Source organism: Erpetoichthys calabaricus, chromosome 9 (assembly GCF_900747795.2).
Source record: "Erpetoichthys calabaricus chromosome 9, fErpCal1.3, whole genome shotgun sequence".
In the NCBI taxonomy this organism is placed as follows: domain Eukaryota; kingdom Metazoa; phylum Chordata; class Cladistia; order Polypteriformes; family Polypteridae; genus Erpetoichthys; species Erpetoichthys calabaricus.
In genome coordinates, this window is record NC_041402.2 from 7,839,759 (window position 1) to 7,864,202 (window position 24,444).

Genomic DNA, 24,444 nt, shown 5'->3' on the forward strand with positions numbered 1-24,444 from the left:
GAAGTGAGCTGCAGCAGTCCAGACGTGACAAGACCAAAGCCTGGACCAGAACTTGTGTAGCATATTCCACCAGTTAAGGTCTGGCAGGATTTAGAAGTCATAGTGGACTCATCATTATCAACTGCATGCTAGCGTTCAGAAGCCATTAAGAAGGCTAACAGAATGTCAGGTTACATAGCGCCTTGATGTGTGGAGAAGAAGTCACAAGAGGTTCTGCTCACGTCTTTATAACACAATGATGAGGCCTCATCTGGAGTCCTGTGTGCAGTTTTGGTCTCCAGGCTACAAAAAGGACATAGCAGCACTGGAAAAGGTCCAGAGGAGAGCAACTAGGCTGATTATGGGCCTACAGGGGATGAATTATGAGGAAATGTTAAAGGATTCAGGCATCGTAGTGGACTTGTCACAGTCTACATCCAGACATTGTCCAGAAGCCATTAAGAAGGCTCACAGAATGTCAGGTTATATAGCGCCTTGATGTGTGGAGTACAAGTCACAGGAGGTTCTGCTCAAGTCTTTATAACACACTGGTGAGGCCTTGTCTGGAGTCGTGTGTGCAGTTTTGGTCTCCAGGCTACAAAAAGGGCACAACAGCACAAGAAAAGGTCCAGAGAAGAGCGACTAGGCTGTTTCAAGGCTACAGGGGATGAGTTATGAGGAAAGATTGAGAGAAGCATTTTCAGTTTAAGCAAACTGAGATTAAGAGACAAGACTGAAGTGTTTAAAATTAAGGGAATTAGTCCAGAGGATCAAGACTGTGACTTTAAAATGAGTTAAATCAAGAACACAGGGACACAATTGGAAACTTCAGGGTATATTTCACACAAACATTGGGAATTTGCCCCACCCCCCTACAGAGAACCACAGACACATGGAATACACGGCAGTAGGACTTTAGGGACCTTCAAAATTAACTGGATACCACAGTAGACGTGATGTTCTAACACTAAATAATACAGCTTCTTCAAATTGTGTGCGGTTTTATTTAGAGCATTACAAATCCACCCACACAGTTAGTCAAAGCAAGCAGTTTATTCCACATTATCTCAAGTACTAAAATTAAATCTTAAGAAATATAGAGTGAGCCCTGCCCACTACAATATATGCATTTGCACCTCTGAACCAAATTCCTGTGTCCATACAAACCAAAGAAAGTGGCATTCCTTCAGGTCAGATTAAAACAGTCTACTGCCAGGTAAACACATGTGCCGTGGTGGTTTTGCTTGTATTGCTTTTAAAGATGCAGCTTATAAAATACTCTTCAGTGCAAGTTGAGCTAAAGCTCGACTCTCTGGCTTGATGAGTTTCTGCACATGTAAACTGAAGCTTTTATACCCACCAGTCTAGAAGCCACCTCCAAATCAAAAAACGATTCTAATAAATAGCTTGCCATTTACGGTTTCAAATGAGCCTCCTTCAAATACCACACATAGCACAGAAACAGTGACAGAGAACTGTGCCCAAAAGTGATTTAGCACATTGAAATCCGTAGTCACATTTGAGCCTACAATGAAAAAGCAGGCAATCTTCAGCTAAAGGGTGAGTGCCATGTAAAAAATTCAGGCCGACAAGCTTTTAACATCTGTCTTGATACTCACGGGAATGGTGGTACTTTATGTTTCACAAATTCAGCCTACTAAGGCTGCGCCATTTCTGTTTTGTTTGTCAAAACACTCGATCAAATTCTGTCTGATTGGTTGTAGCTGGGTTCCGGCTTTGATTGGCAGGCTGCTGTGGTACATGTCCTCCTCTGCGTCTGGGTGGGGCGAGGTATTCAAACATGGACTGATTATGGGTGGAGAGCATGTTTTTGAGGTCAGATGGCATAGGGTCAGACCAGAAAAAGTCATGGTTAAGGGCATCATCACTATCAGTCCTTTGGGATGGGTCAAGAACTAGGAGTTTATCTATCAAGTCCAAAGCATATGGATCTTTAACATAGGCCTTAAGGCGATCCTTTACTTTTCGTTTCTGACCCTTGGGCAACTCAAGTTTTTGGTATAACTCATACTTATCAACGTTGGGCCACACCTAAAATAAAAAAAATATATATATGGTTATAACCCAAAATTCTAAATTTTTCTTAATATACAAATAGTTCTCAATTTTAGTATATAAATATTGTAATATTAATACATTTCTTGCATACCTCAGGTGTAATTGAGCCACACAACTGACTGATAAGCGTAAGCTGGTGCTGTTCAGTATTACCCTGCATGATGGGGCTACGTGTCCACATTTCTGCCATTATGCACCCTCCCCCCCAAAGATCAATTGGGGGACCATAGTCCCGCTCTCCTAGGGAAACAAATAAAGAACAGTTAGCCAGATTCAGGGTTACAACTTTAAAAAAATGATGCACTTTTGTCAAAAATGAAATATTTGGCAAGCATTAACACTAGAATTACCAAAGCCTACGAAAAAAAACTCGGAAACCTGGCCCACCTTAAATCCCTTCGCCCCTCTCCATCAGCGTCTTTTGTCTTGTAAATGCGTCGATCAAGACAAGCAGCAAGCAGCCTGCTACTATTCCATCCCCCCACTGCCGCAGAAAGGGCACAAAGTTCTCCCAGTTCAAGCCTAGACAAGACTTTTTGGAAGAGAGATTTTTTCAAGTCCCGCGAGACGAGACTTTTGCCTTGAGATTTTTTCAAGTCACGCCTTCCTCTCAAACATTTTCATACAAGACCACGGTCCTCTCACCTCTCATTCGTGTGAATGTTTTTGTCAGACACACTTCTTGCCCTTTCAGCTCTTATAAATGTTAACGTTTTCCTCACTATATATCAAAATGAATTCACAAGAAGTTAATTAGCAGCACAAACAGGGCACTTATTTAAAAAAAAGGGTAAGATTGAAAACTAATTTAAACTAATTATAAAGTGAGTTTTAAAGAATTCACCCGAAGTGTATAGAAATATTTGATTTCCAACTGTAAATGTGTTAAAAGTACATATCTAGTGTTAGCCTTTTCTAATATTTTCCAAAACCAGATTACAGATGTCTTGGTAGCTATTTGCTCATCTTTGATAAACTTTTGTAATTCATGTCTCACTTTTGTTACAGTCCCTTTGATAAATATTTCCACATTGACCTACTTACCGAGTAGTAGTTCTGGAGGTCGATACCATAATGTGACCACTCTGTTTGTGTATCGATTAGGCTGACTGTTCTTAGCAAGGCTAAATGCTCGAGCAAGTCCAAAATCTGCCAGTTTCAACACACCATCTCGTGTAATGAGGACATTAGCAGCTTTCATATCTCGATGCAAAATCTAAAAATTCAGAAAAAAAGTATGGAAAAACATTGCATTATTTCTACCTTGACTAAAGACACGAAAGAAATTACAAATGTAAAACCATAATAACTGAAATAAATGTAATGCAAAAACACACGCTGAAATATTCTCATTTATCACCACAGGTATCGGGTCCTATTGTGAGACTTTAAAAACAGGTGATTTAGATGTATTCCTTCGCCATTTTTATTAACCACTCTGATGGTTACCTGCATATACTCAGTGCACACACACAAATTATATTTGTGCAAGATAAATTCTACAAACTGAAGACAATTAGAGGATTTATGCAGCAACTCACAGTGTGGTCTTTCCAAGACCTGTTACCAATATTAAATTAAACTAAATCTAATGGTGGGGAAAAACAGGCTATACTGGCAACTAAAAAGTGTATAATATGGTGGACACAAAAGCTGGATTTTTCACATTCTGTTACATAACACTTTGGAATCATTGTAGGATTAACTGGGATCTTTGCCTCCAGGCCAGAGAGCTACAGACACAAATTTAGCACTGATAAAACACAAAATGTGCACAAAAAGAAAAGCAAAACAGAAAAAAGAAAAAAACGCTGAATACAAAAACATACTGCAGCACGTTCTAGGAATAAGTTCAAAACAAGTTTTTTGTTGATGCTTTCCACAATCAGTAAACTGAACACAGCAACAATAACATTTATTTCTAAAGCACATTTTCATTCATAAAATGTAGTACAAAGTGCTTTACAACATGCCAAAGAGAAAGTCACAAGATAAAAAGAAACTAGTAATAATTATAATGTAGTATAAGTAACTAAAAAACAATCCATACGCACGATATATAATTAGCAGAAAAATAGCATCTTGTATATAATACCATATTGTAATGCTCTACAGATGAGTCTGAGAATTAAAAAATAAATAAATAAATAAATAAATAACCCAAAACACAACCCACTCCAGACAACTGGCTGAAAAATTTATATATTGTGCCCTCCGCAATGTTTGGGACACAAAGACACATTTTTCCTTCATTTCCCCTCTGCTTGAAAGTTTAACATTACAAATCAAAAAGTAAAGTGCACATTGCAGACTTTCATTTAACGGAATTTGTATACCACAGTTTTTCAACATCGTCCCACCATTTCAGGGCACCATAATGCTTGGGACAAGTGTAATTACTCAGGTGTGTTTCATTAGTGCAGGCATAAGATACCTTGGCTTGCTTCTTCCAACTGACTACCGCTGGAGGACAAGAGCTGTGCCAATCAAACTCAAAGAAGCCATTATGAGGCTGAAAAACAAGTCCTAATAACTACTTACAGTATTACTGAAATAATTTCATAGCAAATCTCAACTAAGATGCAGGAAGCCCCCCCCCCCCCCCAATAACTGGAAGACTGTATGTAAATAGACACAAATCTGACCCTTTGATAAACACATGGCAAACCACCAATGTGAGGGTGCTTCTTTGTTTTTTTAAGGCCGTACCCAATATTCTTGGGTGGCCCAAGCAAAGCAAGAACCTCAGTCCAACTTAGAATGTGTAGGTGGATTTGGAAATTACTGTTCAAGAACAGTACCCCACACTAACTTTAAGTAACTGCCAAAGAAAAGGCCAAGAACTACAGGGTCCAGATGTGTAAGAAGTACCCTCATTGCTTTACACTATTAAAACTTCTCCCATACTTGCTCAAGTAGAGAGAATACTTTATCAATGGCATGAAATACCAATTAATTATAAATAAGTTCAATTTCAACTAAAAGGTAGCAGCACCGAATCTTGCCTAATGATAACAAAAAACAGTCTTCAACACATTTGATTCCACTGTAATTCTGTAGTCAATATTTGTTGCAGTTTTATTATTCTGCTGCAGTCATACCTTATTTCTGTGTATATAATACAGCCCATTCAGCAACATCTGCATGACCTTTTTGATCTCCGCCAGAGTGAATTTGACGTTGGCATTGCTGAGTAGGCCAGCCAGGTCATGCTCGCAAAAATCAAATACCAAGTATATGCTTCCTTTATAGCGATTGAATTGAGTGGCTGTGGAAGAAAAGTGAAAAGAAAAATCTGTATATCTTACACTGTACATCATAAACAGCCTTTTGTATTTTTTTGCATTCATCACAAAAATATATTCCTCAAACAATTCAATTACAAAAATCTTTTACTACTTTTTGGAACAGCATTCACTTTACTCATAAAAAATACATCTTGCATATTTTGAGCTCATAGATGTATGCTTGTTCTTTTACTGTAAATTATTGCTGTTTTTCTTCTGCTGCATTTCAATAATTGAAAGATTACTTTTCATTTTTTTTTTTTTAACAACTAAAAGGAAAGACAGTCATGGCAGCCATTTAGTGGCTAAGATAATGTTATTTTAAGTTATTGATTAATAATTAATAGTTACAGCTAAATTCCCGACACTGATAGACTGATCCTTAACAACTTGCTCACACTTGCAATACTTGAAATTTGGAATAATATAACACTGCTACTACAACAACTATTTGTATTCAAATTCAAATAAAAGGCAACAACTACAGTATGCATTTCATATTAAAAAAAACTAAAATGAGCACATGTATGCGGTTAAGTTAATGATTAGCTGCACTTTTGAGATCATTGTTTGCGTTGGTTGTACAGCTTTCGCCATACACATATGGACATACAGTGCCTGTGGTCACAGTGGCGAGGCTGCAACCTTAGTTTGTTATTCTTGTTGATTTATAGAAGTAAACATTGCCACTCTTTTCTCTGTTTGCACCACTTGCACTGAACCACTTTTTTATGGGCTGAAGATGTACCAGGAGGTGAAATCCTCATCTCTTCTTCAGAATCATGATATGAACTTGTTCAGTTTTGTCATCAATAGTGGACGAGGATAGGGGTCCTGCTCTTTATCCGTTCTTGTTCAATCATTTTTGAACTTCTCAATTCATGCATAAATACTTTTACCCTGGTAAAACACTGTCTCCATATTGTGCAGAAAGCCTTCTATGGATTTTGATGTACTTTTTATGAGCCGAAGGTGTAAAAGGCATCACTGATTCTGCTCTTCTTTGATGCACACTGAGAGTGGAGTGGCTGTGTTTACTCCTAGGAAGAAAAGAAAAAACAAAAAAAAACCCAGAAACTGACTGGTCAAGGTTGAACTTTTACCACCGTGCCTGCAGACAAACGGTGTTTGTACACTTGTGCAGGGAAAGCTGTATGGCCAACCCAAACAAAACAGTCACAAAATTGTGGATAATTGTTGAGTTATCTTGTAAAATTTCCTTTTGTTTTAAACCAGGTAAATCCTTGAACAGGTACTGAAAGCCTACCTTTTGTTCGACAAATTTCAATTAAGTTGACCACATTTTCATGCTTCAGAAGTTGTAATATCTTAATTTCTCTAAGGGCTGTTATTGGAAACTAGAAATGCGAAAAAAGAAACAAATTTAACGATACAGTTTTAATTCAGCTACACTAAAAAAAATATGAGATTTGCTATAAAAGGGCAATAGTCCAACAAAAAAATAAAAGACCTCATCTCACCACACAGCATCTGTGCTAATCTTGTAGATTACCATATTTAACTAGAAAGTTACAAATATTTAGGTTTATTTTTCTTTTCTCTAGCTCAGGGGTCCTCAATCACAGTCCTGGAGAGCCGCAGTGGCTGCAGGTGTTTGCTCCAACCCAATTGCTTAATAAGAAGCACTTATTGCTCAAGTAACACTTCTGTTTCACTTTAGTTGTCTCGCTCGTTAAGATTTTGAACCCTTATTGCTTATTTTAGTCTTAAACAGCCATATTCTTGGCTTTTAATTGCTCCTAATTAGCAATAACATGCAAATGACAAAAGAGATTAGCATTTCTCCATTTAGCTTGTTACCATTTACACCTGTGTGTAATCATGCACTATTGGGTTAAATTAAATACTTGGAAGGAAATTGAAGTGAAGGACTGAGAATTACTCATCCATTTTAGCCTTCAACTCATTTGGATGATATCCTTAGAAAGGGAAAAAAAATCCAGGATATAAGAATTACCTGGCATAGCAGAGTTAAAGCACTAACAAGACAGGAAATTAAATTATTGGCAAGAATTGCTTTCAATTAAGCAACCAGGTTAGAACAAAAACCTGCAGCCACTGCGGCCCTCCAGGACTTTGACTGAGGACCCCTGCTCTAGATTAAAAATGAACCATAGAGTCAAATTGGGTACAAAATACTGCACCCAATATTGTGTGAAGATAAACATTCAGCTGGACATGGAAACCATGAAGATTATAGTAAACATGTGAAAGTCACACCAGCAACTCTCAATGGTTTACTGCATTATTATGTAAAATAAACAAAAGTTTTAATCCACTGACATACTAAGCCTAAATTTCAAACCAGAAGAGACCACCAGCCTACTTAGTACTCACTTGAAATGATCATTCACAAATCCTGCTACTGAGCAGTGGCAAGAACCCTCACTCAGTCAGTGTAAAGCTTTTAACAATGTCCGCTGCACCTCCTTCATTATTAATCAAATACGTCAACCATGCTCGAGTTTGCACAGAAATGATCACAACAGTAAAATGACATTTGTAAAGTACCATCTGCATACAACTATCTGAATTGCTTGTGGTCAAATAACTTTGAGACTCAATGAGGGAAAACTCAGTGAAAAGTGAATTAATGGGGAAAAAAAATTAAATACAGCAGACCAAAGTTTTTTGTAAATTTCACCCATCAAAGAACAAACACTACAAACTCATACGCAGAGAAACTAAATGTCTTGTTGCCTTTCTACGGCTTCAGAGCAGAAGGTATTTAATATTAAGCTCCCCCCCCCAACAACTAAAAGTCCCCTAATGTGACAAGGCTTTAAGCTGGCTTACCGTGTAACTCATATCTACAAAGCATTACTGCAACAATTACTTGATTCCACTTCTAGAGAATATAACATGAACATAGCAAAAGAATACACCATAGAGGTGCACTAACAAGGTCTTAACAAATAATTCAAGCCTGCCACAAGTTTGTTTGGAGATGTACAATTGACATGTAAATATACTGTATATCCAAAACAGAATGTTTGAGCATATACGGTCACAAGCAACGGTTATTATGAGCCTATATCAAAAGTGCTTGTCTGCATATATATCGTTTTGGCAAACACTGAAAAAGAAGACCACTCTAAGACAACACTGGCATAAAATATCAAAATTCTTCTTACCCCTTCCTTCTCATTTTCCATCAGCACTTTCTTTAATGCTACCTTCTTGCCAGTCTGTCTGTGCTTCGCTTTAAATACTTCCCTGCAGTTGAAAAAGACAACCCAATGTTAATATTTTATGACTGACTTCATGCAAAGAAATGGGCAGAAAACTAAAAATCACTACCATGTTTCCAAATGCTCTAACTGAACACATATACAAAAATAAATAAATAATTAAATAAATAAATGTAAATTAAATTAATGACAGCTTGTTCTTAAACTGGGATTGTGGCCTCATCTTGAGTGTGTACCCATGATACTAAAAGACAGTAAGTAGTATATGCGAATCTGTGACTTTTATACTGTTAAGCAAATTTGACAAAAAAAAAAAAAAATCAGAATAAAAGAACATAAACAAAAATCACATGCTCCGAAGTACTCCGAGTATTCTAGCACAATTTTGCTTCTTCATCTTCTCAGACCCTTTTTTTCTTGCACAGGTTATTACAGAATAATTACAACCAGTTACTGCTATACACTTGTCAGATGATCTTTATGCCAGATTATAATAGGCTTAACCAATTATTCAATTTCTTTTTTCAGTTTAAATGCCAAATTTCCTGAAATTATGAAAACTAGCAAATAAGCAATGCCATGTTTTAAAATGGTGATATTCCATGTAATAAATTGTTTCTGCCATTGTAATAAAGAACCAGAAAATAAATGCATAATTCATTTTTGTCCTATTCCACCTTAATACTTTCTCATGTCATTTATTGTAAAATGTCCTTTTTTTAAAGAAAGAACAAACCTAGTCTGACCTTTCCAGATCTCTGAATCACTCCATCACATTACTATGTCTTCAATGCCATACTTTCATTCAATGCCAGTGGTCATTTTAAAATCATCCAGGATGGCACAAACTTGTGATATACTCTGATTTATATTACTTCTTGAACATAAGTGAAACCACTTACAATTTCCAAAAACACATCTGACTCATTAGGTTAAAAGGTCTCTCAAAGCCAGTAATGGCTTTTTATTTTTTTAATTTATTTAAAGAACCGAGCCTGATAACAAAATACAACAAAGAGACAGCAGGTGCAATAACCAACTCAAACAGCTATAAGCAAGTCCATCTAAAGCGGTTTTGCATAAAGAATAAAACAGCACGGTGGCACAGTGGGTAGCGCTGCTGCCTCAAAAACAGCAAGGGCGGCACGGTGGTGCAGTGGGTAGCGCTGCTGCCTCGCAGTTGGGAGACCTGGGTTCGCTTCCCGGGTCCTCCCTGCGTGGAGTTTGCATGTTCTCCCCGTGTCTGCGTGGGTTTCCTCCGGGTATTCTGGTTTCCTCCCACAGTCCAAAGACATGCAGGTTAGGTGGATTGGTGATTCTAAATTGGCCCTAGTGTGTGCTTGGTGTGTGGGTGTGTTTGTGTGTGTCCTGCGGTGGGTTGGCACCCTGCCCGGGATTGGTTCCTGCCTTGTGCCCTGTGTTGGCTGGGATTGGCTCCAGCAGACCCCCGTGACCCTGTGTTCGGATTCAGCAGATTGGAAAATGGGTGGATGGATAAAACAGCAAACAAAATAAATGTTGGTTTGGTCTTCGTGAAAGCAGATCACGTCAGATTTTTCACTGTATAATGTTATCCCATCTGGTGTTACTCCAAATGTTGTTAAAGGAATCAAAATTATTTTTTGATCCAGTGCTAGAAAAGAGATATACAATTTTTGCCCCAAAATGGTTCAAGTGTATCACATTGTCCACATACCCAGGTTGACACTTGAGGACATCAGAAACAGGTTGGATTTTGCCCTGCATAACTAATATGGCATGGTGGTGCAGTGTAGCACTGCCGCCTCACAATAAAGATACCAGGGTTCATATCCCTGGAGCTCCCTATTTGGAGTTTGCATGCATTCCTCATGCCTGTTTGCCCAACCTGATATGGTTAAAGTTCACCCAGCCTAGGGGGTTAAAGTTTCTGCCTTGCACCCAGGGATTGCTGGGATAGGCTCCAGGGTTGTCCTACAACCCTGCTCTAGATATGCGGGTTAAGAAAATTGAGGCAGGGATGGATGTAAACAATAAATAAATGTCTTATAGTTAAAGTACAGCATGCTTAGCACATACAAAACCAGAATGTATTCTGTGAATGGCTGAATTCCACTTCTTCTTGGACATTCTGCTTGAAAAGGATTCCTTCAATTGTCAAAGTAGAAATAAAATTAATTTTCGGCCACAGTAAATATTATATTCGACCAAACATAGCAAAAAACTGCACATTCGATATTTGACCAAATGAGTAACAACTAATTAATTTGACCAAATACATGATACTATTTCCATTGCTGGTAATAGAGGAATGCCTCATGTTCTATTGGGAATGAAGAGATTCGGTCCTCTTGAAGTCATCAGTGTGATGTATTGGTTTGTTTACACCAAGGAACACTAGTAGTAGTGGTGACATACAGCAATACACTGCAGAGCATTTATAAAAGCAAAACCAAACTGACAGATTAAGGAAGGAAAAAGGGATCATAATGGGACAAACTGTATAAGGTCACAACACAATGCTTTTTAAACAAGTTGAGCTTTGAATTCGTACAACACTGTAAAGCATAAATAAAAATGAAATGTATTTCATATAGACATAAAATGGGGCAAATAAAAAAAAATGAAAAAAGCAAATTCATTTCAGCAAATTAATATTGTCAAGAGATATATCACTGGAAATTAGCCAAGCAGCTGTCAGAATCTTCATTCCAACTAGCCAGTATCACCTCAGGATAAGATATAGGTGAGTGACCAAGCAACGCTCATTTTTTTCTTTATCAATGTACAATCAAAGTAAAAAGTATGTGAACCCCAAGGAATTCTCTATATTTATGTCTAATTCCCATATAAAACATGGTTGTATCTTCATGTCAGTCACAATAATGAACAAACACAGTCTCCTATAACGAAAGATACACAGATTTGCAGAGAATTTTTGACCATATAGAAACTGAAGGTTGGAAAAAGTGAACCCTAAGCTAATGACTTTTTAAAAAGCTCATTGCAGTCAGAATTTCGCATACCTGGAGTCCATTTAATGAAACGAGTTCAGAGGTGCGGCCTAGAATTACTTTAATTGATAAAAATCACTATGAAGTTTAAGTTTGAGCTTTTGACAAGAAGCATATCCAGATGGGAATCACGCCTCGCACAAAAGAGCTATCTGAAGAGCTACGATCGAGAATTGTTAATCTACTGTAGATAAGGCTGGTAAGGGTTACAAAGTCATCTCAAAGATTTTAGATATTCGTCAGTCTACTGTTAGGCACGTTGTCTATAACTGGAGACAATTTGGTATTGTGGCTACTCTGCCTAGAAGTGGGTGCCCTGCCAAGATGACCCCAAGAGCACAACACAAAGTCAGCAATGAGGTAAAGAGGAACCCTAGAGTGACCGCAAAGGACTTGAAGAAGTCATTAGAACTGGCTAACATCTCTGTTCACAAGTCAACTATACGCAAAACATTGAACAAGAAAGGAGTCCATGGCAGGACACCAAGAAGGAAGCCACTGCTGAACACCTGAGGTTTACAAAAGAGCACTTGGACACTCCACAACGGTACTGGGAAAATGTTTTGTGGAGTGATGAAACCAAAATTGAACTGTTTGGGAGGAACAAGCAGAACTTCATTTGGCGTAAAAAGGGCACTACATATCAACATCAAAGTATCATCCCTACAGCAAAGTATGGTGGAGAGAACATCATGATTTGGGACTGCTTTGCTGCATCAGGGCCTGGACAGATTGCCATCATTGAGGGGAAAATGAATTCACAAGTTTATCAACAAATTCTCCAGGATAATGTGAGGGTGTCTGTCCGTCAACTTAAGCTCAGAAGAGGTTGGGTGATGCAACAGGACAATGACTCCAAACATCACAGCAAATCCACAGCACAATGGCTTCAGAAGAACAACCTCTGCCTTTTGGAGTGGCCCAGATCTCAATCCTATTGAGATGCTGAGGAATGACTTGAAGAGAGCCATACACAGAAGACAACCAAAGAATATGGAAGAGTTAAGGCAGTTCTGCAGGGAAGAATGGGCTTAAATTGCCCCTGCACGATGTGCAGGTCTGATCTGCAGTTACAGGAAGCGCCTGGTTGAGGTCATTGCTGCCAAAGGAGGGTCCACCTGTTATTAAATCCCAAGGTTCACTTACTTTTTCCACTACCACAGGGAACGTTGAATGCGTTTGTAAAATCAAGACATGAAAGAGATTTTTTTGTGTGTCATTGGCTTAAGCTTATTGTGTATATCGGTTCCTGTGACTTAGATGAACATCGGATCACTTTTTATGACCAATTCATGCAGTAAACCAGATAATTCTAAAGGGTTCAAATACTTTTTACTTTGTATATGAATTTTCACAAGGATTCAGCACAACAATAACATAAAAATATAAGAAATTAAAATATGAAGTATTACCATTACAATAAAAAGCAGTGCCAGTTAATCTTACCCATGTAGCTACCCGCATGGACCTGGCAAATCTCAACTGCATCTTAACAAACATCTGTCATTTCTCAAAACTGTGAAGATGACAAGAGACTTGGCCTCATTTTACCCTTTACATTACCAATTAAACACAGTAAATCCTATTCATCAGATATGGGAAGGTACCAGCTTCGCCAGAACATGTGACCCCGGTACCCGCGTTGGCCCGGGGCAGACTCAACTCTAACTTAACAAAGGCACATGTCTTGCTATAAACAATGAATAAGCAACTGGATTGCAGAAGCTGTGTGAATAAGTAACTGACTGGAAGGGAATAAATGGCTAACTTCAGCCTCGCTAGTCACCTTTCCCCATCCATTTTCCCTGGTTTTTGTCGTCCTGTTCCAACTGTGTTACCTCCTTCTCTTCTCAACCTTCCTCACATTTGGACTTGTGTGCTAAAAGCTCAAGAGCGCAAAGAGCTCGTTTAACTTTCACATTTGTTTTCTGCACAGAGGAAAAGTGCGAGATTAAGAAAGGACCACATAAAGCTTTGTGACAGCAACCTTACCCGAAAGTTCCTTGTCCGATCTTCGCCAGCTTCTCGTACTTTGAGAACTCGTCGCAGAAAGGAAACTCGACTCCATCATAATACTTGGACATGATTGCGGCCTCCCGGTCGGGCCTGCGAAACAAGCAAACGCACACTTCAGACTCCTTACAAGCCCGTTGTGTCCTGTGTTTCTACTGTAAATTGTACTGTACAGTCAAACCGTGCGACGTGAACCAACCCAGTAGAAAGCTGATCTACTTTCTTTCTTTTCTGGGTACTACATACTTCTCTGTACCTCCGGAGCTTCCGGTGCGCTCTTTCTGCATCTTGGAAGTTGGGGTTCTTTCTGCCTTGAGATTGCTGCTGTCTTTTTAAAATTCGCACTCGTTTAAAAACGCGGTATTATCCCTTTAAAGGACAGCAAGTATTCTCTCTATAACGTTTTTTTTCTAAATTGCTTTTCAAGATAGAAAAAAAATACAATAGCTTACGTTTTATCCATTCGTATGGGCTTTTAGTCAAATAAAACTCGGAAAAACAACACAACTAAAGCGGTGCCGGTGCGAAATGGGTGGCGACACACGTCTTCTTCCCGTCTAACGCAAATCTCGCGAGATGAGGGAGTGCGCGTTCCTATAGGAGGAAACTACACATGCGCAAAGGCAATTTTCATTCACAACTTTCAGTTCTACGGAGCCGCGGAAAGGACAATACAAAAAAAGAAACTTTGGTGACATATTACAGTTTGTACACCCGTTTTAATTAAAACGTCCCCTCGATTTTATGCAATTCGTGCGCATGCTTTCCTTAAAACTTTCCCGCGGTTTAGTTAATTAGTGCGCCTGAGCTCTGTGATCGCCCTGCCGCGTTTGTTGTCGGGTCATGTCGTTTTCGAGCCTGCTTAATTCAGATCAGTTCTGCTTGAGACGACTGGAGCCTATTCCATCTAGCATAGGGCGCAAGGCAGGATCACACCCTGATCATCGCAGGGCGAGCACACCCACACTTGCTTCAATTTAGTATCGCCATTTCACCTAACCATGACTGTGGGAGGAAACACATGTACACATGGGAAGAACATGCAAAACTTGGTCACCTTACTACCAGACAGCAATTGCACAACGCCACCATGACGCTGTGCGCTTATTGTGGTATACTATAGGCAAATGGAAAAGAACTGTCAATTGACCTGTGGGAAAGGTAATTCAAGACTGGTTCCTATGGAATCTGTTCCTGTTGCCACTCAACATAAGGACTAAAGACATATCAAAAGCAACACAGCACAAAGCTACTTGTAACATCAACTTGAACGCTCTCTCTATAATGGTTAAGATGGAGATGCTTTGAGTAGCTTGCCACTAATCCAAAACAGTACTCCAGGACGGTGGTAATTTAGGATGACAATAATGTTATTTATGGACTGCACTGTGTACAGCAGCTTAAGGTGCGTTGTTAGACCCGTCTGAAAATTAATGCTACAGGTTATCAAAGAAATGGGGGACAACTTTATATGGAAACACTGGCACAGTCTAAGGGATGATGCATTCTTCTTCTTCTTCTTTTGGCTGCTCCCGTCAGGGGTTGTCACAGCAGATCATCTGCTTCCCTATCTTTCTGTCCTTGTCATCTTGTTCTGTTACACCCGTCACCTGCATGTCCTCTCTCACCACATCCATAGACCTCCTCTTAGGCCAGCGGTTCTCAAACTGTGGCGCGCGCCCGAATGTTGCCACATGTGGCGTAATTTCGCTTTTCGTAGGAAGATTTTAAACTTGTAGCGGTGTATCGGCAGCAAAAAAATATAGGAATACATTTTATTTGGGTTTCAAAAAAACGTTAGGGGGGCGCGATTAAAACTGTTATGAAAACTTGGGTCGCAAATACTGTACTTAAAGGTTGAGAAACGCTGTCTTAGGCCTTCCTCTTTTCCTCTTACCTGACAGCTCTATCCTTAGCATCCTTCTCCCAATATACCCAGCATCTCTCCTCTGCACATGTCCAAACCAACACAATCTCGCCTCTCTGACTTTGTCTCCCAACCGTCCAACTTGAGCTAACCCTCTAATGTCCTCATTTCTAATCCTGTCCATCCTCGTCACACTCGATGCGAATCTTAACATCTTTAACTCTGCCACCTCCAGCTGTGTCTCCTGTGCCACCGTCTCCAGCCCATATAACATAGCTGGTCTCACTACCGTCCTGTAGACCTTCCCTTTCACTCTTGCTGATACCCGTCTGTCACAAATCACTCCTGACACTCTTCTCCACCCATTCCACCCTGCCTGCACTCTCTTCTTCACTTCTCTTCCACAATCCCCATTACTCTGTACTGTTGATCCCAAGTATTTGAACTCCTCCACCTTCACCAACTCTACTCCCTGCATCCTCACCATTCCACTGACCTCCCTCTCATTCACACACAAGTATTCTGTCTTGGTGGTCCTACTGACCTTCATTCCTCTCCTCTTGTATCTCCACCTCTCCAGGGTCTCCTCAATCTGCTCCCTACTATCGCTACAGATCACAATGTCATCAGCAAACATCACAGTCCACAGGAGAAGATGCATTATATTACTAAAATGAATCTTGAATAACTTTTATTTTCTTCAAAAGTTTTTATAAGGCCACAGCTAATGTAAATAGGTTATGGTGACTTTTGAATCAACAAATACACTAAACTAATATCACCCTTAAAACAGAGGAACATTCTGTGCTACATATAGTAAAGATTACTGATTTCAATTCAGCTTTAGAGAAGTCACTTTTACTTTTTTTTTGTATATTTTGAATTCAGGGGTGGCACAGTGGCGCAGTGGGTAACGCTGCTGCCTCGCAGTTGGGAGACCTGGGGACCTGTGGTTCACTTCCTGGGTCCTCCCTGCGTGGAGTTTGCATGTTCTCCCCGTGTCTGCGTGGGTTTCCTCCCACAGTCCAAAGACATGCAGGTTAGGTGGATTGGCAATCCTAAATTGGCCCTAGTGTGTGCTTGGTGTGTGGGTGTGTTTGTGTGTGTCCTGCGGTGGGTTGGCACCCTGCCCGGGATTGGTTCCTGCCTTGTGCCCTGTGTTGGCTGGGATTGGCTCCAGCAGACCCCCGTGACCCTGTGTTCGGATTCAGCGGGTTGGAAAATGGATGGATGGATGGATTTTGAATTCAGAATTTTCCTAACTGCAAAGTCTCACTTGCATATCTGAGTGCTGAGGTCGTGAACATGCCACTTGTCTAGAGAGCGGCGCAGCGGTCTGAGTAAATCTTGACAGAATATGTAATAAACAAAAACATTTCTTTGATGAAATAAATCAAAATTGTTTCCATCAACAACAATTTATTTCTTGTAAAGCCCAAATTCAGACAAGCAATACCTCAAAGGCCCTGTTTTCTGTCGGCCCACCAGCCTTGACTCTCTGAAAAGAAAACATTCTAGGAAGAAATCTTGAGAAAGGCAATTCAGAGACAGATCCCCCTTAAAGTAGGTTGGGTGTACAATGGGTGTCAAAAATTGGGATAAGAAAAGCAAACAGAGCACAAGTAATCCTCTTCACAGAGCTAGATGGCCAGTCTATCATGGCCACTTCAGAAATACGACACAACACACAGCGCTCCTCACCAAGGGCAGGCACAGAGCAACATGACAACTCACAAGGCAAAACGCAAGAATAGATAAAAGCACTCACTACATCCCGAACTATCACATATCAGGACACAGATTTGTTCAAATACATCAAAAACAAAGTAGAAAGCCACAGAAATGAAAAACAACAGTATCTGTCAATCAATCCATCCATTTTCTAAACCCATATATCCAGAGCAGGAATGTGGGGGAACTCAAGCCAGCAAGCATTCGCCACAAGTTTTCTATCATTTCAGTATCATTAATGGAACTTATGTACTTTTTTCAGTATTTCAAAATTTTTAATAACGTTTTGAAAGTGTGATTTAGGCTATGGGTGGCACAGTGGCGCAGTGGGTAGCGCTGCTGCCTCGCAGTTAGGAGACCCAGGTTCACGTCCCGGGTCCTCCCTGCGTGTAGTTTGCATGTTCTCCCCGTGTCTGCGTGGATTTCCTCCGGGCGTTCCGGTTTCCTCCCACAGTCCAAAGGCATGCAGGTTAGGTGGATTGGCGATTCTAAATTGGCCCTAGTGTGTGCTTGGTGTGTGTCCAGTGGTAGGTTGGGATTGGTTCCTGCCTTGTGCCCTGTGTTGGCTGGGATTGGCTCCAGCAGACCCCCGTGACCCTGTAGTTAGGATATAGCGGGTTGGAAAATGGATGGATGGATGGATTTAGATAGGAATATAAGTAACAAGCTGGTTAAGTTTTCAAATGATACCAAGATAGGTGGATTAGCAGATAATTTGGAATCGGTTATATCATCACAAAAAGACTTGGATAGCAAACAGGCTTGGGCTGATTTGTGGCAGATGAAATTTAATGTCAGTAAATGTAAAGAATTACACATAAGAAGTAAAAATGTAAGGCTTGAATACACAATGGGTGGTCTGAAAATCGACAGTTCACCTTATGAGAAGAATTAGGACTCTAAGCTATCGACTTCCCATCAGTGTTCAGAAGCCATTAAGAACGCTAACAGAATGTCAGGTCATATAGCGCCTTGATGTGTGGAGTACAAGTCACAGGAGGTTCTGCTCAACCTTTATAACACACTGGTGAGGCCTCATCTGGAGTCCTGTGTGCAGTTTGGGTCTCCAGGCTACAAAAAGGACATAGCAGCACAAGAAGAGGTCCAGAGAAGAGCAACTAGGCTGATTATGGGGCTACAGGGGATGAGTTAGGAGGAAAGATTAAAAGAGCTGAGCCTTTACAGTTTAAGCAAAAGGAGATTAAGAGGTGACCTGATTGAAGTGTTTAAAATTATAAAGTGAATTACAGTAGTCCAGTGGATCGAGACTGTTATTTTAAAATGAGTTCATCAAGAACATGGGGACACAGTTGGAAACTTGTTAAGGGGAAATTTCACACAAACATTAGGAAGTTTTTCTTTACACAAAGAACGATAGACACTTGGAATAAGCGACCAAGTAGTGTGGTAGACAGTAAGACGTTGGGGACTTTCAATACTCGACTTGATGTTTTTTTTGGAAGAAATAAGTGGACAGGACTGGCGAGCTTTGTTGGGCTGAATGGCCTGTTCTCGTCTAGAGTGTTCTAATGTTCTATTTTTTTTTTCTATTTTTTATTTATTAATTTTATTGTAATCATTCCATACAAATAGATTAATTTATAACAAAAAAGAATTGAAGACAAATCAGACCCCACCCTTGAGAAGGAGAGCTTAACCAAAGGAGAATTGCTTAAGGCTTTTTAATAGGGCAAGAATAAACAAAAGAAAGGAAGAAATATATATAGGTAAATAAAAAAAAATGGAGAAGGGAAATAAATGTAGTAATAGTTATTTCTCTTATTCTAAAATATTATTGATTAGATCCTGCCAGGTTCTGTACAGATCCTCTAACTGAGAATTTGATTTTTTCCAATTTCAAATAATATAAAACATTGGTTTCCCACTGACTTATCAGAGGAGAGTTAGGATTCTTCCAATTTAACAAAATAAGTCTGCGTGCCAAAAGTGTAGTGAATGCAATCACCGTTTGCTTGTCCTTCTCCACTTCAAGTCCGTCTGGAAGAACACCGAACACAGCTGTTAGTGGGTTAGGAGGGATTGTGATATCAAGGCTGTCTGAGAGGCACTTAAAAATTTGGTCCAAAATGATGTTAGTTTGGTGCAGGCCCAGAACATGTGACCCAGTAAGGCAGGAGCTTGGTTGCAGCGTTCACAGGTTGGATCTTGCCCTGGAAACATTTTGGACAGTTTTAAGCGAGACAGATGAGCTCGATATATAATTTTTAGTTGAATAATTCTATGCTTTGCGCATATGGAGCTCGAGTGAATTCTCTGCTTTGCTACCTTCCACTCCTTTTCTGACATTTTGATTAACTTCCCAATGTCCTCTTGGGTCTTTGAAAAGTAGGGACTCTAATAAGATTTTATATAATGCGGAAATGGTGTGTAATTCCTCGAAATTGAGCAGTATTTTTTCCAGCACGGTGGAGGCTACAAGGTGAAGAAAATCGGGCAGTTTCTGTTTAACAAAGTTTCTAATTTGAAGATAGTGAAAGAAATGTGTAGCTGGGAGGTTGAATTTGGAATGGAATTGTTCAAAGGATGCAAATATGTTGTCTATACAAAGATCTCTGAGCATTTTAATCCCAAATCTTTTCCAGGTATTAAAAACCGGATATGTTTGCGAGGGTTGAAAGAGGTGGTTCTCTTGCAGAAGTGCCACAGATAAAAGATTTTCCATCTTAAAATGCTTTCTAAGTTGGTTCCACATTCTGAGTGAGTAAAGCACAATTGGGTTATTAGTATATTTGCGATAACTCGCATTTATTGGAGAGGAGAGCAGGGAATATAAAGAAGTACTACAGGATTTTACTTCTATTGCGGATCAAGCCTGTGTATGTTCATTTGTTTCTGTCCAGGTTTTTATGGCTTGTATGTCTGCTGCCCAGTAATAAAACTGAAAATTAGGTAAAGCCATGCCACCTTCTGCCTGAGGTCTTTGTAGGGTTGCTCTTCGGATACGTGGGTGTTTTGAGTTCCAAATGAATGAGGTTATTTTGAATCTAATTTCTTAAAAAATGATTTACTGATATATATTGGAATGTTTTGAAATAAAAAAAAGAAGTTTAGGAAGGATATTCACCTTAACAACGTTAATTCTTCCGGCTTGAGTGAGATGAAGGGTTGACCATCTATGCAAGTCTTGCTTAATTTTTTCCATACAGACGGCAAAATTTTGTTGATAAAGAGCTTTATGTTTACTTGTGATATTTACCCCTAGGTATTTAAACTGATCTGCTATGGTAAAAGGTAGGGTGTCCAATCTAAAATTATATGCTTGTGAATTCACTGGAAAGAGTATACTTTTATTTAGATTAATTCTAAGACCGGATATCTTTTGAAATTCTGCGAGTGCTGTTAAAACTACAAGCACAGTGTTTTCTGAGTCTGATATATATAAAACCACATCATCTGCATATAGAGAAATTTTCTGTTCCAGTCCTTCTCCGATAATCCCCTTTATCTGATAAGAATTTTGACAGTGAACTGCCAGTGGTTCAATGGCGATTGCAAACAGCAGTGGTGACAAGGGACATCCTTGTCTGGTGCCACGTTCTAGCTTAAAGTAGTCTGAGCAAATGTTATTAATACAAACTGAAGCTTCTGGATTGGTATACAAAGTAGTCTGAGCAAATGTTATTAATACAAACTGAAGCTTCTGGATTGGTATACAGTAGTTTGATCCATGCACAAATATTCGGGCCAAACCCAAATTTCTCCAATTCAGTTAAAAGATAATTCCATTCAATCATATCAAATGCTTTTTCTGCGTCTAATGATAGTAATATCTCTCTAATGTTCTATTGAAAGAGAAGGGATAAAATATCCTTTTTGTGCTTTTACCTGGCGTCTAGGACGTTTGTCTATTGGGTTTGAGGTGCAGCAGCGACCTCTAGTGTCACACAAGAAAACACTACTGTATAGTTGTCTTACACTTTAAAGTTAAAAGTTCATTACAGTATTATTCATTACTAGACAAACAGCCCGTTTCGACAGCGTAAGATGAAATGGGCACAAGTGGAATAGTAATAAGTATAAGCACCACAAACCTGATATAGGTGTATTGAATGAATGCATAATTGAATCAGAATGCGTAATTAGGCCTCGAGCTGTAGTCGAAATCGCCTTTCAGGCCTCTAGAGCTTTAATCGAAGTCGCCTTTCTCTTTGAATTTTTGCAGCTGTAAATCCGCCGCCTGCCCTAATGTCAGTCTCGTAAGGTTTTTCGGGCAGCTGCGCAGAAGGCGACTGCGCATTCAGCTTCGGACGAATGTGAGTGAGTGAGTGAGTGAGTGAGTGAGTGAGGAGGCGGGCGAATTATGTATTAAGATTTTGTAATGTTATGTTATAACATTCCCCTTCACTGATTTAACTGTCTAAGATCTGCTCGTACAGCTACATTATGTAGGAGCAAAAAAAAAAGTTTGGTGGACATGATGGAAAACATGAATATGGGAAATGTGGAGAAGGGGCTGAGATTAAGTGTTGTGAATGTGGAGGGAATCACAGTACTGGACATTAAGGAGGCACGAAAAAAATTTGCAAAACTATATGAAAATGTGTATTCACTTTGTACTTATGGGTTATTGAGTGTAGATTGATGGGCAAAAATGGTACATTTATCAATTTCAAAATAAATCTACAACACGCTAAAGTGTGAATAAAGTTTGTGAACCCGTCTCAGCCTGCATAATAATTGACTCTCCTTTCAACAATAAAGATAACAGTGGTACGTCTTTCATTTCCTAGGAACATCTGAGTACTGCAGTGTTTTCCAAACAAAGATTTTTAGCGACGCAGTATTTAGTTGTATGAAATTAAATCAAATGTGAAAAACTGGCTGTGCATAAATGTGGGTCCCCTTGTCATTGTGCTGATTTGAATGCCTGTCACTGCTCAATGCTGATTACTTGGTGTGATGAGCTCGTTAAGCCTTGAACTTCATAGACAGGTGTGTCCAATCATGAGATATAAAGGGATTTAAGGTGGTCAATTACAAGTTGTGCTTCCTTCCCTTTGACTCTCCTCTGAAGAGTGACAGCAACTCTCCAAAGATCTGAAAACAAAGATTGTTCAGTCTCCTGGTTTAGGGGAAGGCTACAAAAAGCCATCTCAGAGGTTTAAACTGTCAGTTTCAACTGTAAGGAATGGAATCAGGAAATAGAAGGCCACAGGCACAGTTGCTGTTATACCCAGCAGGTCTGGCAGGCCAAGAAAAATACAGGAGTGGCATATGAGCAGGATTGTGAGAATGGTGATAGACAACCACAGATCACCTAAAAAGACCTGCAAGAACATCTTACTGTAGATGGTGTATCTGGACATCGTTCTACAATTCAGCACAGTTTGCACAAAGAACATCTGTATGGCAGGGTGTTGAGAAAGAAGCCCTTTCTGCACTCGCGCCACAAACAGAGTCGCTTGTTGTATGCCAATGCTCATTTAGACAAGCCAGATTCATTTTGGAACAAAGTGCTTTGGACTGATGAGACACAAATGGAGTTATTTGGTCAGAACAAAAAGCACTTTGCATGGTGGAAGAAGAACACCGCATTCCAAGAAAAACACCTGCTACCTACTGTCACATTTGGTGGAGGTTCCATCAGGCTGTGTGGCTAGTTCAGGGACTGGGGCCCTTGTTAAAGTCGAGGGTCGGATGAATTCAACACAATATCAACAAATTCTTCAGGATAATGTTCAAACATCAGTCACAAAGTTAAAAGTTATGCAGGGGTTGGATATTCCAACAAGACAACGAGCCAAAACACAGTTGGAAATCTACAAAGGCATTCATGCAGAGGGAGAAGTACAATGTTCTGGAATGGCCGTCACAGTCCCCTGACTTGAATATCATCGACAATCTATGGGATGATTTGAAGCAGGCTGTCCATCACATTGAACTGAACTGGAGAGATTTTGTATGAAGAATGGTCAACAATACCTCCATCCAGAATCAGACACTCATCACAGGCTATAGGAGGACAGCGTCTAGAGGCTGTTAGATTTGAAAAGGAGGCTCAACTAAGTACTGATGTCATATCTCTGTTGGGGTGCCCACATTTATGCACCTGTCTAATTTTGTTATGATGCATATTGCATATTATCTGTTAATCCAATAAACTTAGTGTCACTGCTGAAATCCTACTGTGTCCATAAGGCATGTCAGATATTAAAAGGAAGTTGCTACTTTGAAAGCTCAGCCAATGAGAAACAAAAATCCAAAGAAATAAGAGGGGTTCCCAGACTTTTTCATATGACTGTATATACTGTCATTCCTATCTATCTATCTATCATATAGCACCATTCATATTTATCTATGCAGTTATTTTTTTGCAATGCCCACAATACGATTTGGTAAAGCAAGAAAACAATTATGGTAGATCATCTCAATAAAAAGGACAGTATGCCTACATTTTATATACTCTGTTTAAATGATGAGAAATGTACAAGGATAGACGTAACATCAAATAAATTATCCTGCATAGATTTACTGTATCTAATAGCATGCTTGGGAAATATTTTGGGGGTAGAGCTAGTAAATTCTGTATTTGATAGGAAGTAAAATTTTTACTCTATTGTGATTACAATAGAAAGTGTTCTAATGGCAGGACAGAAAACAGATTTTGTGAAATGGTGTTTAACAACAGTATAATGAAAAGAATTTTGTGTTTGCTGTGATTCTAACCTCCCATTAGTTATGCAAATTAAAGATTAGATTTTTTTTTAAATGAATAACATATGCAAATGTACCTTTGAATCAGCTGAGAAATTCATACCTAAAAAGAAAATGGCCAAATGCAAAAGAACTGTACCTTGGTAGATTTAAGGACGGAGAGATAGACAGAACTTTATTTGTTCCCAGGGAGAAATTAGGCTTTTTACAGAATGGTTACTGTCAAAGATGCAAATATTAAACTAGACTTAATTGAATTGAAGAAAGCAGATTTGATAATGTTATGCTGTGTTACATGTATATTTTATTATGCGTTGTACTTGTATATTACTCTATTTATATCTAAAACTGATATTATAATACTAAGTCATCATTATGGTAAAAAAATAAAAACTTTACGGTTAGAGGGGCCCGAGTTGTAGTCCTTTTTGTCGCACTGCCCACTTGAAGTGCCCGTCCGTTACTGCCGTAATGCCTTCGACTCCCAGCCGTTAACGCTACTTACATGTCCCGAGCAGGCTCGCTCCCTGAATCGCGCAGGCGCACACGGATCTGCCGGTTTCTTTACCTTCTCCGTTCCGTTGTATTTGTAGTCGTATCGGCTGAGG

The 24,444-nt window shown here is 39.4% G+C and overlaps 1 protein-coding gene across 4 annotated transcripts; it reads right to left on the reverse strand.

Moving 5' to 3' along the window:
• Positions 1-1,019: 1,019 nt before the first annotated feature.
• cdk9 (cyclin-dependent kinase 9 (CDC2-related kinase)) lies at positions 1,020-24,353 on the reverse strand. 4 transcript variants are annotated; one of them, XM_051931985.1, is made up of 8 exons: positions 24,236-24,353; positions 13,543-13,656; positions 8,501-8,582; positions 6,613-6,703; positions 5,160-5,326; positions 3,103-3,274; positions 2,150-2,298; positions 1,020-2,031 (listed from the first exon to the last, which is right to left on the reverse strand). In XM_051931985.1, the coding sequence occupies exons 2-8, from the start codon at positions 13,632-13,634 to the stop codon at positions 1,666-1,668; spliced, it is 1,119 nt and encodes a 372-aa protein (XP_051787945.1). In that variant the 5' UTR covers positions 13,635-13,656; positions 24,236-24,353; the 3' UTR covers positions 1,020-1,665. The 4 variants fall into 4 exon arrangements, with proteins under 4 accessions (XP_051787945.1, XP_051787942.1, XP_051787944.1 ...); XM_051931982.1 differs by lacking the exon at positions 24,236-24,353 and adding an exon at positions 14,016-14,160; XM_051931984.1 differs by lacking the exon at positions 24,236-24,353 and adding an exon at positions 13,820-14,135.
• Between the last annotated feature and the right edge of the window lie 91 nt (positions 24,354-24,444).

What these genes read in the sequence shown, in the direction of transcription:
- cdk9 (XM_051931981.1), bottom strand. Translation starts at nt 13,850, where the DNA reads ATGCAGAAAGAGCGCACCGGAAGCTCCGGAGGTACAGAGAA. An exon ending in TGGAAAATGAGAAGGAAGGG is followed by an intron (nt 6,704 to 8,500) that starts GTAAGAAGAATT and finishes TCGCATTTCTAG; the next exon opens with TTTCCAATAACAGCCCTTAG. An exon ending in ATTATATACACAGAAATAAG is followed by an intron (nt 3,275 to 5,159) that starts GTATGACTGCAG and finishes CTGAATTTTTAG; the next exon opens with ATTTTGCATCGAGATATGAA.